Raw genomic sequence first — 17,864 nt, 5'->3', positions numbered from 1 at the left:
GAAAGCAATGACCCATATGTTGAGCAATGTTTTTTATGGGGAATAGATCTGGCCTTTGGAATACATCATATAAATGATAAATTGGACTAGCTAAAATGACCCAGGAGAGTATAGAGAAAGAAGAGAAACAGACAGAAAACCATTAAGTGAGAGGTCTGAATATAGAATACAGGGGAGCACCAATACTTCACATACGAATAGAGAAAAGAGAAGTCTTAAAAGATGAACAGAAAAATAGGTATCTAAAGCTAGGAGGAAAATCAGAATGGTCGTATGCAGTCCATATAAAACATGATTGAACTTTATTTTTCTAAGGCTGTGGCAATGCAAGGCGGGATAAAAAGTAAAACACGCCATTGGCTTCAACAGAAATGAAGGTTTTATAGGTGACAAGACAGCTACAGAGTTAGAGTGAAAGTCACAGCATAGATGTTTAAAGCCTAAGTTGAAGATGGGGTGAGGGGTCAGGGGTGAGCTGAAAAGAAGATATAATGTCTTTTGAAGTAAATTTAAAACATAATGAATGAAGACACAGTCTAGGAGACTAAATGTAGTAATAGTAAATGTAGTCTAGCTCCAATTGCTTTGAGAGAAAAGAGACCAAAATCAAATAACTGAAAGCATTTAAGAATATTCCTTTGTAAATATCTTGAACATAACATTTTAAAATAACTGTATGTCAAACTATCCATACTTATGAACTACAGTTTTGAATATAAGGAACCTTGTTGCTGTCATTTTCTGTTTTTTGTTTTGTTTTCCTAGGAGAAATGCATCTTACTCTTAAAAAAGTCTCCAGATAGGTACTACTGAAGAGAATTCACATTCTTAATTACTTAGATGTGCCCTACAGCCAGAATTTCTCTTGGACAAAGAACTGTTAACTGCCCATGAAATGCCATCACCTTTCTATAACCCACTTACAAATCCTAACTATGTAATTAATTAAAACTAACTACGTATGAAAATTCTCAGAGACAACAAATAAGCAACAAAAATTTGTGTTGTTTTACAGTAACATGAAGCCTTTAGGAAATTTATACTGCTCATGGATGGAAAATGTAGGTAGTGACAATATTGATTATGATGTAAAGGCAAAAAATAAATGTAGCTTGGGTTTCTTGGCTTCCAAATGTACAGCCTTTTGCTATTGAACTTGGACATCTACTTCTTCACAAAACCTTTATTTTCGAAGGCCAGTGATGAGAAACCACACAACTATAACAACCTTCATTCTCCTGGGTCTGACAGATGACCCACAACTGCAAGTTTTGGTTTTTGTCTTTCTATTTCTCACTTACATGTTGAGTGTTACAGGGAACCTGACTATTATCACCCTCACATTGGTGGATCCCCACCTTAAAACACCTATGTACCTTTTCCTCAGAAATTTTTCCCTCTTAGAAGTTTTATTTACCACTGTCTGTATTCCTAGATTCCTGTACAGTGTATCAAGTGGAGACAATTCCATTACCTACAATGCTTGTGCAAGTCAAATATATTCTTTGTTATTCTGTTTGGAGCAACAGAATTTTTTCTCTTTGCAGCCATGTCTTATGATCGCTATGTGGACATCTGTAAACCCCTGCATTACATGACCATCATGAGTCACAAGATGTGTATCTTAATAGTCCTCTCCTGTTGGGTAGCTGGCTTGATAATCATTGTTCCACCACTTAAGTTTGGGCCTGCAGCTTGAATTCTGTGACTCCAATGCCATTGACCATTTTAGCTGTGATGCAAGTCCCCTTTTAAAGATCTCATGCTCAGACACATGGAACAAATAGTACAACTTATGGCTGTGTTTGCACTCATCATTACTCTGGTCTGTGTGGTTCTGTCCTACACATACATCATCAGGACAATTCTGAGATTCCCTTCTGTGCAACAAAGAAAAAAGGCCTTTTCTACCTGCTCGTCCCACATGATTGTGGTTTCCCTCACCTATGGAAGCTGTATTTTCATCTACATCAAGCCATCAGCAAAGGAAGAGGTGACCATAAATAAAGGAGTTTCAGTTCTCACTTCTTCTGTTGCACCTTTGTTAAACCCTTTCATTTATACCCTGAGGAACAAGCAAGTGAAACATGCTTTCAATAACTCTATGATGAAGATTGCATTTCTGTCAAAGAAGAAGTTTTGCAGAATTAGAGTAAAATGAAAGAAGTTCCCCAACCATTTTACTTTAAGTTCTAACTTATTTCCTTTCTGCAATTCCTTCAGATCAACCTTTTTAATAACTAATATTTTATCCTGATTTCAACCGTATCAAACTTTTTTTTTTCAAACCAAACTCATACTGTTTTCCCACATTGTGAAACTGAACAGGCATTTCCAAGAATTTTTTCCAATTTTTTTCTTCATTGATTTAGGAAAGGAAGAACAGTGATAAAATTTAGAAGTTTATAAATTATTTATGAATTAAAGTATGTGGTAAGAATCTAGCTTCCTTTTATAAATCGAAGTTATCATAATCAATATCACAAAACCAAGAATCAAAACAACAGATACTAGTGGAGACATATTAAAAATAAATTAAACCAAATAAGGCATTCTAGCTCAACTAAACTAATTGGAAAAGGAGATAACAATAGGAATATAGTATTTATCAGAATTGAACAAATGTAGACATCTTCACCAGTACTAATAATAACATGTATTAGCTATTTCTTTTTCATATATAAGAGCGGAATTTCAATTAACAGATATATACTTAATTTGAAACACATGTAAGCATAATGTCACTTATCATGGGTTGCAAAATAAGAATAAATAAATAAAATAAAATTGTAACACCAAATTTTAAATGCTGATGAAATAAGACAACCAATTACATTAACGAAGAGATATTTGAAAGATATTTGAAGTCTAATGAGTAGCATAGGAAAAAAATAAGGGAACACAAATGATAATAAGTGTTGGAATCAAGAGAACAACTCAAGAGAATATCAAGAATTAAAGATCTTAGGGTTTGAAGCTATTAATAGTATATTTATTAACGAGCAGTAAAGGAGAAGAAGAAAACAAGCCTCAACTGATTATATGGCTTAGTCCTATGGAAAATGAAGACACAAGATTAAGTAAATTGGGCAATGTATCATCAGTTCAAAATGGTGAACCCTGATTCTTACTTTCAGTCGTGTTCAATTCACTCCACTGTTCTTCCATGCAGGCTCCCATATAATATTGGTAAGGGTAGGATGAGCAAACATGCTTTAGAGTGATCTCTTTCTCTCTCGCTCCAAAAAATATACACTAAGTTCATTTCTGTTGCTGCATTGACCCTAAAATAAAAAATGAGCTGTCTAAAAATTCACAGATTTTATAAAGCATAATTTCTCATACTCTAGTTTATGTAGCACATTATGTTTTGATAAGATGAAATAAAATTGTGGTTTTCAACAACCTGCCAATGTGGAAGCATATTTATTATCATCATGACCTCATAAATCATTCACCGTAGAGTGATGTATTTCCACACATGCAAATAATATACTCTGATCATGTTTACCCCCATAACTGTTTCTTATTCCCCTCCCCTTTTTCCTTTCCCTTTCATCCCTCCCCCCACCCCAAGTAATCTTCCATTTACTTTTATGACCTTGTATTTTTTCCCTCTAGCTACAACAAATGAGAGAAAACATGCAATGCCTGTATTCATGAGATTGGCTTATTTCATTTAACATACTGATCCCTAGTTCCATTCATTTTCCTGCAAACAACATAATTTCCTTCTCCTTTATGGCTGACAAAACTGTATTTTATATACACACACAACACACACATATATATGATATATATGGTGTATATCATATATATATATATATGATATATATGGTATATATCATATATATATATATATATATATATATATATATATGATATCTCACATTTTCTTTATCCACTCATCCATTAATTGATGGGCACCTAGGCTGATTCCACAATTTGCCTATTGTGAATAGTGCTGTGATAAACATGGCTGTACAGGTATCCCTCTAGTAAGCTGACTTTGATTCTTTTGGGTGGTAAGGCTGAATCATATGTAAGTTCTATTTTTAACTTTTTTGAGGAACTTCCATACTGATTACTGGAACATCTCATTCATTTTATTATGACATTCTTTTAAAGAAAATAAATTTTGAGTTTTACATTTTTAACATAGAGAGATTTTCATACTGAACAGCAAAGTTAGAGCCAGAATGCATATGCCAGAAATAGTTTCTAATCTTGGGCAAGGTAAAGGTTTGTAATACAGTGTTCACAACATGGGAAATATTTTATTGATATGTTTAATATTCTATTGGTTCAAACTTACATGCCACCCTTATCAGTATCTTTATACTGCTAGTAAAAGATAATGTATAGAACAGATGCTGCTTGTTCACAAATTATGTTTTATGTGTTTATAGCTTTGCACTTCTTTCTTATAAGAAAAATATTGAAAATTAAAAGTAAAATTGACGGGAAATATAGATTTTTGCAAAGATTTGAGATAGGGTACCATGAATAAAGGAGTTTACACAGACACAACTATTTTGAATAATTTCTTTGATACCAGTTGGTTTTCATACCTCATGTTTATGTGTTATAGTGATACAGCAAGACTGAGGATGGGTGAGTAGAGTGTGTGTATTTCATAATGTGGGAATAAGAAAATTGAAAAGGAAACTAAGAAAGAAGAACAAGCCTGACCTCTATACAAACTCAATATTAATTGTGTTTTCTGTTTCTCATTCTTCCTTTCATGTCAACCCTCACTTTCTACCACACAGCCACTGTACACTGTACACACTATCACAGACTTTCTCTCCCTCCACTCTGTTCTCCATATTCTCTGTGTCTGTAAAAAATTAGGTTCTGTCTGTTTGCTACTGAATATTCAATGCCCTTCTGCCATCACCTACCTTCGGTTCTGGTGCTGTTCTCTAGTGATGCTAGCTATTGGTGGGTCCCACTAATCTACCATCTTGATCTCTTACCATCTTGCCTGTATATTTTTTTGTTTTGTGTAGTACCAGGGCTTGAACTCAGGGCCTACACCCTGAGCCACTCCACCGACCCTTTTTGTGTTAGATATTTTCAAGATATGGTCTCAGAAACTTATTTTCCCTGACTGGCTTCAAACCGCAATCCTCCTGACCTCTGCCTCCTGAGTAGCTAGGATTATATGTGTGAGCAAATGGCACCCAGCTCTTCTTGCCTATTCTTTATGTTGAGGAATCTATGTATGTGTGAGGAAAAATTAGGCTGTGGAAGGAGTGAGATACAGCCTTCTTCAAATGGTTTGGGAGTGTATCTCAGTGGCAAAGTATCCACTCTACATTTCAAAGTGCTGGACACTGTTTTGACAGAGGAACCAGCCAACAGCAACATCAATCTAAAAGCAAACTAGATATAGACATAATAAATGATAATAAAAATATTAAAATAACAGCATTTATAACCCTGTTAACCACAGAGAAGGGAAAAGATAATACAGAATAGACTTAAAAAAAGTATACATTAGTGAAAATAAAATTAATATGAAAAAGGAATAAAGTGAGAAGGAAAAGATCTAAATTAAATAATTAATAAAAGATATATTTAGATAAGGTATGAAGAAAATAGCAAGGGAAAACAGTAAAATCAAACTATTTTAAGAAGTCAAACATTCCTTCTTGCTTAGATGTTTGAAATGGAGGCAATGAGATACTATTCTCTAAGACTTGTTATTTTGGCATCCATTGGGAAAGTAGGGGGCAGAGGAGTAGTGGATTCCAGGTCTTCAGTGTCTTCTTTCTCAGTTCAAGTCAAAAGAAATGTAACAAGAAAGACAGTGTGGGGTTGAGCCACCCTGTCCCACAGCTTGTGCTAAGACAGTGCCCCGAGCTGGGCTTTGCTCTCATTAGTGGGTTCTTTGTGCATGCCTAGGAATGGGAGGATTGTCACAGCCACCTACCTTGCCCCTTGCCAGGTGAGCTTGTGGACTGGGTTAATGCCTCCTCACTCCAAAGAGAGTGCACAGGGTAAGTTTTTCTTTTTCTCCGCAACCTCACCAGGGTTTGCTGTTTGTAGTTTTTATTTGCATTTCCCTGATGACTAAAGACTTTGAGCATATTTTCATGTATATATTGGCATTCGTGCTTCCTGTTTTGTAAAGCAACTATTTAGATTATTTGTCCATCTATTGTTTGGATTATTTGAGTTAGCTAATGAATAGCTGACAAAATTTTATCCCATTTTAGCAGTTGTCTTTTCACTGTGTTGACACAATCCTTTGTTGTTAGAAGATTTTTTAATATGATGCAGTCCAATATATCAATCCTTACTTTTGTTCCTGGGTACTGGATTCCTATCCAGGAAATTATTACCTGTGCCAATATCTTGAAGTATATCATCTATGTATTTCTGTAGTAGGTTTAAATATTCAGGTTTTATATTAAATTCTTTGATCTACTTGAATTGATTTTTTATACAGAGATATAGTGGTCTCATTTAACTCTTCTACATGCAAATATTCAGTTTTCCCAATACAATTTATTAAAGAGGTTGTCTTTTTCCCAATGTATGTTTCTGTGCTTTGTTGACAATCACTTGGCTGGAACTGTATAGCTTTATTTCTGGGTGTTCTATTCAGTTTCATGCTTTATGCTAATAATATACTCTTTTGTTATTATGGCTCTGTAGAATGTTTTGACATGAGGCATAGTGAGGCCTCCAGAATTGGACATTTTCCTCAGAAAATCAATCGATTTTCAAAAAAAAATCAATTCTGATTTTGGATTATACTTTCTAGTTTCACAAGGAATGCCATTGATATTGTCATGGTGATTTCATTGATACGTAGATTGCTTTGGTAGTTTGGCCCTTATCACAGTATTAATTCTCCCAATCCATGAACATGGGATGCATTTTCATGTTTTAGTATTTTCTTCAATTCCTTTTTTCAGTATTTTGTGATTTTCATTGTGGAGATCTTTCTTAGTTATGTTTATTACTGTTTTTCTTATTATTTTTGTGTGTGGCTATTATAAAAATGGCATTTCCTTCCTTATATTTTCTCAGTAAGTTGCTTATTGGTGTGTAGAAAAGCTACTGATTTTTGTATGCTAATTTTGTATCCTTCGCAAATTCATTTATAAGTTCTAAAGTCTTTTGCTATACTCTTTAAGGTTTTATATGTATAGAATTACATTCTGCAAACAAGGATAATTCAATTCAATTCCTCTTTCTTTATTTCCTTTTTTTTTTTTTTTTTTTGCTTCCTATTGCCTGATTTCCCTGACTAGCATTTCTAATAATACTAAGTGGTGAGAGTACACACCCTTGTCTTGCTTCTGATCTTATATGAAATGCTTTCGGCTTATCCTCATTCACTTTGATGTTGGCTATGGGTTTATTACACATAACTTTTATTATTTTGAGGTATACTTCTATTCCTAATTTATTCAGGGCTTTAATCAAGAAGGTATGTTAATTTTATTGAATTTGTTCTGTATCTGTTGCAATGAGCATGTGATTTTTAGTCTTGACTCTATTTGGTGTATTATGTTTGTTTACTTATGTATGTTGAAGCACCTTTGAATCTGCAGAATGAAACAAATATAATATTTTAAATGTGGTGTTGAATTCAATTTGAATTATTTTGTTGATGATTTTTGTATCTGTCTGCACCAGGTAATTGCTCTACAGTTTCTGATCTTGTGGTTTCTGTGTCAAATTTTGCAAGCAGGGTAAAACTGGTCTTATAGAATGAGCTTGGAGCGTTCCTTCCTCTCCTAATTCATGGCATAGTTTGAGAATCACTGGCATTTATTCTACTTTAAAAGTGTTATAAAGTCCAGCAGTGAATCCACCCAGTCCTGAGCTTTTCTTTGCTGGAGACTTTTAAAATTACTGCTTCAATTTCATTGTTTGCTGTTGATCTGTTTGGAATTTTTAAAAAGATCTTCTTGATTTTATTTTGGTAGGTCATATATGTCCAAAATTTGTTCATTTCTTCTGGTGTTCTAATTTAGTGAGATAGAGTATTTCAAAATATTTTTCTTTTTGATATTTATAGTACTAGTATATTATAGTTGTGCCAAGGGTACATTGTGACATTTACACAAATGTATATAATATATCATAATTAGATATAGCCCTCTATCTTTCTCCATTACCCACCTCCCCCACTTCTTGGAACAATTTCAACAGGTTTCATCATTATATTTTCATGCAGGAACATAAAATACTTCCACCACATTCATCTTCCTTCACCCTTTCCTTGTCTTTACCCCTTCCACTGGTACCCCCCCCACAGGACCTGTTTTACCTTCCTGTCCTCTATTTTTTAAAAAATACATTTTTGTTAGTTTATGATAGGTATATAGGGGGCTTTGGTGTGACATTTCCATATACATGTATTATGCCCCAAATTGGTTCATTCCCTCCATTATTCACCTATCTACCTCAGTCTCCTTCTTTTGGTGACTTCAACAGTTTTTCAATGTTCCATATTCATACTTGTATAGAAAGTACATCATCCATATTGACCGTCTTTACTTTCATCATGTACCCTCCCCCTCCCTCTAGTACTCCCCCTTAGCAATGATATATTTTACCTTGCTCCCCTTCATTGTTTGGGTATCTGTTGTTCAAGATTTTTGCCTTGGTATTTTACCTGAAATTTATTGTGCTTAAGTCAGTCAAACCCCCATCCAATACTCTCTCTTCCCTATCCTTATTGAACTGATGTTCTACAATTTTCAGTGTGTTTTGTTGTGTCTTGTACCTACACAGATGTGATGTATTTCATTATTATTCACTCTATCATTCTCTTCTTCCTCCCAACAGTACCACTTTTGGAGACATGTTTTATGTCTCCAAATTCTTGTATTTGTATTGTGTCTATCTTTAACATATGAGAGAAAACATGTTACCTTTGTCTTTCTGAACCTGACTAACTTAAGATGATATTCTCTGGTTCTATCCATTTACCTATGAATGACAAAATTCCATTCTTTGTGGCAGAATAAAATTCCATTGTATATAAATACCTTATTTTCATAATCAGTTCATCAGTAGTGGGGCATCTTGGCTGATTCTACAGTTTGGCTATTGAGAATAATGCTGCAGTAACCATAGGTGTGCAGGTGTCTTTATTATAACCTGATTTACATTACTTCAGGTATACCCCTGGAGTGGTATTGCTAGATCACATGGCAGATCTATTTTTAGTTTTTTTGAGAAGCCTCCATACTGCTTTCCATAGTGGTTGTACTAGCTTACATTCCCACCAACAGTGTATGAGGGTTCCTTTTCCCCACATCCTTGCCAACATTTGGTGTTTGTGTTCTTAATGGTAGCCATTCTATCAGGAGTGAGGTGGAATCTTAATGTGGCCAAAGATACTGAACATTTCTTTGTGTATTTTTCAGCCATCTGGTTTTTCTATTCTGGTCCATTGGTTTTCATGTCTGTTTTTGTGCCAGTATCATGTTGTTGTTTTTGTTATATCACAATAGTATTGTTTGAAGTCAGGTATTGTGATTCCTCAAGTGTTGTATTTCAAAATATTTGTTAATATCCTTTAAACCTCAGTGTTATATGTTCTAATGCTTCCTTTTTCATCTCTAATATTATTCATTTGTGTACTTTATTTCTTTGAGGTACTGTAGCTATGGTTTTGCCAATATGGTATGTACATTTGTGATTTTCAAAGATTTCACTATCCTTTATGTTATTCTTTTAGTTGATTTCATTTCTGCTACAGTTTTTATAATAATTTCTTTCTTTCTACTTACAGTTTGGTTTGGTTTGTTCTTGTTTATTCTAATACTTTGAGATGCAGCGTTAACTTGTTTATTTGAGGTTTTTTCTCTCTCTTTGTCTTTGTAGGTACTCATTGCTATATACATTTATCCTGATAGTAAGTCTCTGTATCCCACAGATTCATGGCTTGTTATGTTTCCATTTCACTTCATTAAAGGAATTACTGAATATCCCCTATGACATCTTCAATCACCCACTGTTCATTCGATGGTGCGTCATTCAATCTCTTTTTGTTTGTATAATTTCCACAGCTTCTCTTACTGTTGGTTCTTACTTTCATTTCATTGTAATCAAATAAGATGGAAGAAATTATTTCAGTATTTTTGAATATTTTAAGTGCTGCTTTGTGGCCTAATCTATGAACTATATTATTGGCATAATTTCCATGTGGTGATAAAAAGTATGTTCTACCAATATTGAATGGAATATTCTGTAGATGTCTAAGTCCATTTGATTTATAGTGTAATTTAACTGTAATGTTTCTTTATTGATGTTTTGTCTGTCTGATTTAGCTATTGGTGAGAGTCAGGTGTTGATGTTGCCTGCTATTATTGTATTGGGTTATATTTCTTCTTTTGTGTCTACTAGATTTTGCTTTTTAAAACTGCATGTTCATATGTTTGGAGAAAATATATTTCTAATTGTTCTAACTTCTTGATTTATTATTCCCTTGATCAATATATCATGACCTACTGACTTTCTTTTTTATTTTTTCACTTTCCCAAAATGAAGGAAATGTGTACTTAAATGACATGGAAAATGTTATCAATTGTTTAGATAATGCTTTTACCATAAATCACATTTATACCTCAAACAGCTTGTTAGATCCAATTCATTCCACAAATTTTAAAGAAATCTCTTTAATTATCTAGTTACATATAACATGTAATTTTCTTCCTGTGTATATATTATTCTGTCTGCTTAGGCACTACTTAAGACATATTTTCTTCTATCAAAATTTATAGTGTAAATAAAATGAATTAAAAAAGAATATGGCCCAACACACATATTCATGGAAAAAAATCATAACATGATGCATACCAGTGAAATTATAATTTATTAGATTTGAGTTTTGTAAAATTCTGTTCCTTACAAAGAAAAAGCAACATCAGAGTCCCCTGTAGGCTCTGACCTACAGTTAGAAAATTTATTTAAGGGAAAAATTTGAAGGCTGGAAGTGTGTCTCAAGTGGATATATATATATACACATATATATATGTTAATCTGTATATGTACATTATGTACACATAGATATGATATAGTCAACACTTTAAAATAATAAATAATTGAATTACACTGTTATTATTTAATAATCATTAAGTTAATTCTAGACTTCTTCATGAATATCAAAGGTTATCTAAAGGGAGTTTTAGAAGTTTGAATGCATTAGTTAACTATTACATTTCATTATTAGTTTCCTAAATAGATCAGCAATATTAACACATCTTCTTTTGCCCATATTAAAACTATTTGTAAACTGAGTTTCTGTTACATAAAAACTAAATGACTAGTTTCTGTGGAATGTATTTTCAACAATTATATTAATATATGTATACACATAAAACTTTTATATATATATTTTCAAAGATGAGTACATTATATATACTCATATAATTTTCTTTTCATATATTTGAATAGAAAAGATCCCAAAATTTGGCAATATGATCAAATAAAATCAATATTAGTTTTAACTTGGCTGTGCTTGATCACAAATATAGGGTAAGATAACCATTGAATTGTATAATACATCAAATTTAATATCAAAAGAAATAATAGTTTAGTTTCGACTAACTGGAATTGTTAAAAGAAAAAGAGACATACTGAAAAACTTATCTCAATTTTTCAGATGTCCGCAGTAAAGGAACCAAGATGATGAAGATTAAGTTCTTTAGACAAAATAGTTTTGTGAAAACAATAGTTCAAAAATATTTAGTAGTTAAGGAGATTATCAAAGCACTGAAAGGACAAAAAAGGAAGAACCTATACTGTAGAAGCTATTAGTATTATTTGAGGCTCCTTTATTTATCCTTTAGACAATCAAGGAGCATATTCATTTTTTTGAGAATGAGAAAATCCTGCGTATTGTATTAATGAAGGCTTTCTTCACTTGCTCATTCCGTAAAGTATAGATAAAAGGATTCAAAAGTGGAGCAGCTGAGGTGTTCAGTACTGCTATTCCCTTGGTAAAAGATATTCTCTGTTTGACTGATGGTTTAAGATACATGAAGAAGCAGCTGCCATAAGAAAGGGATAACACAATCATGTGAGAAGAACATGTGGAAAAAGCCTTTTTCCTCTGACTAATTGAAGGGATTTTAAAAATTGTCATAGCAATAAAAGTGTAAGATATTATCACCAATATCAATGTAACCAAGAGTGTCACCAAAGCTGAGGCAAATCCCATCATCTCCAGGAGTTGTGTGTCTGTGCAAGAAATCTGCAGGAGGGGAGTAGTGTCACAGTAGAAATGGTCAACAACATTGGAGGCACAGAAATCAATATTTAGTCCTATTACCAGTGGTGGAAAGATGACAAAAAATCCAGCAAGCCAAGAGCTGAGAACGAGCTGTGTGCAGATTCTGTTGCTCATGATGGTTGTGTAATGCAGGGGCTTACAGATGGCCACGTAACGGTCATAGGACATTGCTGTCAGCAAGTAAAATTCTGATGCTCCAAGTAGGAAGGCAAAAAACACCTGAGTGACACAATTATTATAGGAAATAGTATGGTCTCCAGTTACCATAACAGCTAGCAATTTAGGTGTGCATGTAGTAGTGTAGGAAATTTCTAAGAAGGAAAAATTCCTGAGGAAAAAATACATGGGGGTCTTAAGGTGAGAATCCACCAGGGTGAGTGTGATGATGATCAGATTGCCAGTGATGCTTAGCAAGTAGGTGAGAATCAGGAAGATAAAGAGCACAACTTTCAATTGTGGGTCATCAGTCAAACCCGCCAAGATGAACACTGTCACTCTTGTATGGTTTCTCATTATGGCCTTCTGACCCTTACCATGTCTAAATAGAAAAAAAAAAGAGTAGTTATTTATCTGTTCAGCACAGTGGCAGTGAAAACTAGTGTTGAAATAACCTCCAAAATAAAAAGTGATATCTGGGCTAGTGGAGTGGCTCAAGATTACCATAAAAGTTAAATAAATAAAATGAAATAAAAAGGTGATGGCTCAGATAGAGCAATGTAATGCTTGTTCATGTTTTAAAGATGGTCATATCAGAATAATAGTTTATGTTTTCAGACATGAATTGACAATTCTGCTAGAGAATAATCTATTCAATAGTAATAATTATTCACTTTTTATAAAAGTAAATTAGAGGAAAATTAAGGAGCTTAAGGACAGAATACACAAGAGTTGAGATAGCATGTCATTTATCTATTCAAATGAAGAAGTGTAATTAATAAAGCTAAGAAACTTGCATAAAACATCAATGTGATACCTGTCATTTGAGACATATCAGTCTACAGTTTGCATTTATACACACACACATCATCATCATCAATGTATCAGGCTAGTACACCTTTACCCTTTTATTCAACTGACAATGTTCAAACACCTGATTTTTGTCATATTTACTTTCAGGGTTGAGCTCTAACTTCAAATAAGTAAAATTGAAGCATAAGGAATAATTTCACTTACTGTTATTATTAGTATTTCCATTGCTTCAAAGTCTGTTGCCATTCTTCTTTTCCTACCCTTTACTCTAATTCCACGTCTACAGAAATGGTCTGATAATACTTGTGTGTATAGTAAGCTGATGCAGGTTTCCTCTCAGGGTATAGTTCTGAGAGTCAACTAAATAATAGTGAATAATGAATAATACAAAGGGAATACACAAACATGGATTTAAGAAGTTTTTTGACATGGGAGAAGTAAAGATAAAGTTTGTGGAAACCTAGACACACAAAAGGATTTTTAGAGATCCTTTTAATGATCTTGAATAAAACATTAAATGAAGATTAAGTATATGTAAATTAGTAAAATTTATAAGGGGAGAAATATTTAAATGTTCACTAATAAAGTTTCTCTTCAGCTGTTTCTAATTCTTTTTCCTTTTATTCTTTGTTTTTTGAAGTTCTTGCTATATAGACAACCTAGGATGGCCTTGAACTGGGGGCTTCCTACCTCAGTCTCCAGAGTCTTGGGATTATAGACATATGCCATCACACTTGGTGTTCCTTCTAGTTCATATATTTACACTTTTATTCTTTGTCTAAAATAAATATTGAAACATTATCAATTTTGAACCTAGCATGGCCAACAAAATAAGAAGAGTATTTCAAGATTTCAAAAGCATACTGAATAACAGAGTGACATTTACATGAATTTTAGGTTGTATGCAATTCTCTATCAAAAGAATATTAACATGAAATCAAGCGATATTCACAAGTAGATAATTATTGTTTGACAACGAGGGTGGATTAAGTGAAATGGTGAAATTAAGAAACTAAATGGTTTAGGTCTGCACAGTTAGTAAATTGGAAAGCTGCTATTACGATATCTCTAGGGAAAATTTCTTTCCTAGATATCTTCAACATCAAACACATAAAATAGCTGTATTTTCATAATGAGTGTGACATTATATATCAATGCTTTCTATGTTAAGGACACAAAGACAGTTATTTACAACCACTAAACATATGTCATTATTAAGAAAGCACAAACATAAAGAAAAAAGTATTTTTAAAAACAAATAAAACTTGCTTACAATCATATCTACAGATGTTTGTCTGTTGTTTTTGTTAGAAGTTCTTTTCACATTCAGATAATTATGAACCAATCTCTTAGAAAATTTTCCTCATTTACACAAATTACACTGATGGCAATAAATTATAGATAGATAGATAGGCAGATGATATAGATTTAGATATCACAAAATAAGAGTCTTATCATGTAAGATCATTCTTTTTTCCAATCTCAATGATCATACACACCAACTATCCCCCCGTATCCACTGTTAAAAATGTAAGATTCATGTTACAAGTCAGGCCTATAATAAATGCAATTTCCCTTGACTGTGTTCACCAATATGAATATCAGATAAATTTTAAACTGCAAAACCTTTTCAATTCTAAACTATCATGGTATTCCATGGTCTCTTTTGCCCCTGAAAGAAAATCATTTAAAATGTTGGAGAAAAATTTAAGGCTTTAGTGCTAAAAATAGAGGAGCAAATATGAGATGTATATAACAGGAAATAATTTTCACTTTTCATTTGTAAATGTTATTATTTTAATCTTTCTAAATCCTAAAAGAGGTGTGGGAATACATTTTAAAATACAAATATTTATCTGAATCGCCAACAGTATCTTAAGGAGATAAAGACACAGATTTAGTCAGAGAAAATCACCCAAGCCTCAAAATTTAACTCTTTTACCATAGTGCTGAATTGAGCTCACAACACTCTATTCTTCTCTGAATACTCTCACTCTAATCCACAATCTGGGATGTTTTTTCTCACCTACAAACGGAACTCTTGAAAAGGATTTCATTAGTTAATTTATTCCATGTAAACTAGTATATTAAGTCTCCCCTACTGTAACTGACTTATCCATGTGTTGATCACTTTCTATGTATTACATATAAAATTAATCAGTCCTGATCTCCAGAGTTTTCATGCTCTCTGTGTCCTGAATGAAAACATTTAAAGCTGCTGAAGAAGTCTCAGCAGGATTTGAGATCCTCAAACACCATTTCCCAAGGGAACACCAGTTATGTTCTACAAATGCTCTCCCCAGGCACAATATACTGAAAAAAAAGATGTACACTAAAAAGAAGTCACTTTAAACTATGTCTCTAAAATATACAGTATACAGATTGCCCTAATAAATGTTTGCCTTGTGTGGGAGATCTTTAGAGGATGTTTACTTGTGGAGGAAGCCTCCAGAGGTTTTTCTTAAGAAAAATCTCATAGATACTTTTCCCCATGCATTTGAGATCAAAAGTGTTTTCTACCTGCACTTCCACTAATCCAGGGGGTTCAGTCCAATAGCTAAGGTTTCCTGTTTTTCCCCACATGATTCATGTCTTATACATGGACTGTTCGTCTTGAAAATCAGGTAAATGAAAGACGAGATATTCTGCCCTTGGGCCCCAAACACTCATGTCCACTTCAAAATGCAAAATGCATTCAGGCCATCTCAAAGAGTCCCCACAGTCTCAATAGTTTCAACATCTTCAAAGGTGCACATCCAGTTTACTATGAGATTCAAGACAAACTTAGGTGTGAGTACCTACAAAATTTTAAAAGTATGTTACATACTTTCAATATGCAATGAATGCTACAGAGTAAACTTCCCATTCCAAAATGGATCAGTGGTGTCTTAGGAAGAACAACGGGACCAAAAAAAGACTAAAACACATCAGGGCAAACATTAAATCTTGTGCCACCATATCCATTGTGTAGACAGATTGTGGTGGGTATAATGTGAGACCCAGAGACGGTAGGCAGTACCCAACCATGGCCTTGCTGTTTGCCAGTCATATGTCAGTCATATGTCTACTCACTGCCTTGCAGCTTTCTTCTGCTGACCTTCCCTTTTTCTGGCATTTAAAAAATCCTGGAGTCTTCCGTGCAACTGTACTTTACCCTCACAATGTCATGCATTCCTCTCTAAGGGACTACCTGTGGGTAGTCTGACATTGCCCTACATTTCCAGGCTTTACGATTTGTGTGGAAGCGTCTATAACTCACATTCTGCACACCTGTCAAACAAGCATTACACAGATGATACCAAGGTCTGCAGCAAGCTTGAGCAGTAGCTGAGCCACCTTGAACCATAGCTGTTGTGGCCTCTGGGTGCCTGGATGGCTTAACATGGAGAATCACCTCATTAGTAGCACTCTGCAAGAAGGGTACCATGGAGATATCATGTCAAAGCAAAGTAAACTCAAATGAGTTCTAAGCTGTACATTCTTGCATCAGTTCTAGGTGGAGATTGACCAACTTCTCAGATGCCCTCAAGGCATCTTTCATACTGTCCTATTACAAAGTTACTGAATTTTTCTTTTTTCATTTATTTCTCAGTAGTGTAAATTAGTAGTACAAAGTGTTTTCATTGTGATATTTACATACATGCATACAATGTATATAATGTACTTTGATGAATTTTGCCCCATCTATTACTCTATCTTAACTTCCTATCCACCTCCCCTGACTTTCTTTTTCTAGTTTTTAGTGGGTTTCATTATGCTATGTTCATGAGATATATAAAATGTATTTAATTTTATATTTATATTTCTTTCCTTTCCTCCTCCCTTTCTTGCTGGCTTTCTCCCCATCATTACCCTTTTTACATCATGTCATATAATTATTATTTGGGGGGAGTCTAGATTCTCCATGTAAGTGAAACATGAGCCATTTTTCTTTCTGATCTTGGTTTATATTGCTCAATATAATTATTTCTAGTTTCATCCATTTTCCTGCAAATGACATAATTTCATTCTTGTTTATTGCTGAATAATACTTCATTGTATGTATGTATCACATTTTCTTCACCCATTCAACAGTTGTTGGACGTCTAGACTGATATTTACTTTTTAAACATGTAGCTTGAAAGCAGACTCCTGGTCCCAGGCTTGCAGTTGCAATGACTTGTGCCTTCCTTTGTTAACAGCACTAAAAATGCCATTTGGCAAGTCTTTGGTAGCTGCACTTCTCTTTGGATGCAACTTTATATATGTCCCTTCCCTGAGAAAAACGCAAGTCTTTAAAACCCTTTCCACTCTGCTTTTTCTTCATCATTATCAGTGAAACTATAACTAAAAGCAGCCAGTAATATTCATGCTACAGCCTGAATGCTGTACTGCCTTGAAATTTCCTCCACCAGATTAATTCATTTATTACTCTTACATTTAGCTTTGCTTAAAGTCTCAGGGCATGGATAAATTGTAGACAAATTCTCTGCCAGAATAGAACAAAAATGGCCTATAGTCCAATTCCCAACGTAGTCCTCATTTACACTAAAACTTCACGAGTCTATTCATCACTGTTCATACTTCTATCCATATTCTTGTCTTCTGAGATTCTATCAGAATCACGCATTAAGTTCTGCTTATAGTA

General features: G+C 33.7%; 1 protein-coding gene and 1 pseudogene across 1 annotated transcript; one reads left to right on the top strand and one right to left on the bottom strand.

Moving 5' to 3' along the window:
- Window positions 1-1,202: 1,202 nt before the first annotated feature.
- On the top strand, window positions 1,203-2,161 carry LOC109674368 (olfactory receptor 6C2-like; annotated as a pseudogene).
- Window positions 2,162-11,842: 9,681 nt separating this feature from the next.
- LOC109674369 (olfactory receptor 6C74-like) lies at window positions 11,843-12,781 on the bottom strand. Its single transcript, XM_020151351.2, has one exon. It carries the CDS (start codon window positions 12,779-12,781, stop codon window positions 11,843-11,845), a length of 939 nt encoding a protein of 312 aa, XP_020006940.2.
- Window positions 12,782-17,864: the final 5,083 nt, after the last annotated feature.

Source organism: Castor canadensis, chromosome 8, assembly GCF_047511655.1.
Source record: "Castor canadensis chromosome 8, mCasCan1.hap1v2, whole genome shotgun sequence".
NCBI lineage: Eukaryota > Metazoa > Chordata > Mammalia > Rodentia > Castoridae > Castor > Castor canadensis.
The sequence above is the reverse complement of the archived record's forward strand: the minus strand, read 5'-3'. Positions and strand labels throughout refer to the sequence as shown.

Coding starts and splice junctions, on each gene's coding strand:
- LOC109674369 (XM_020151351.2), bottom strand. CDS start 12,781: ATGAGAAACCATACAAGAGTGACAGTGTTCATCTTGGCGGGTTTGACT.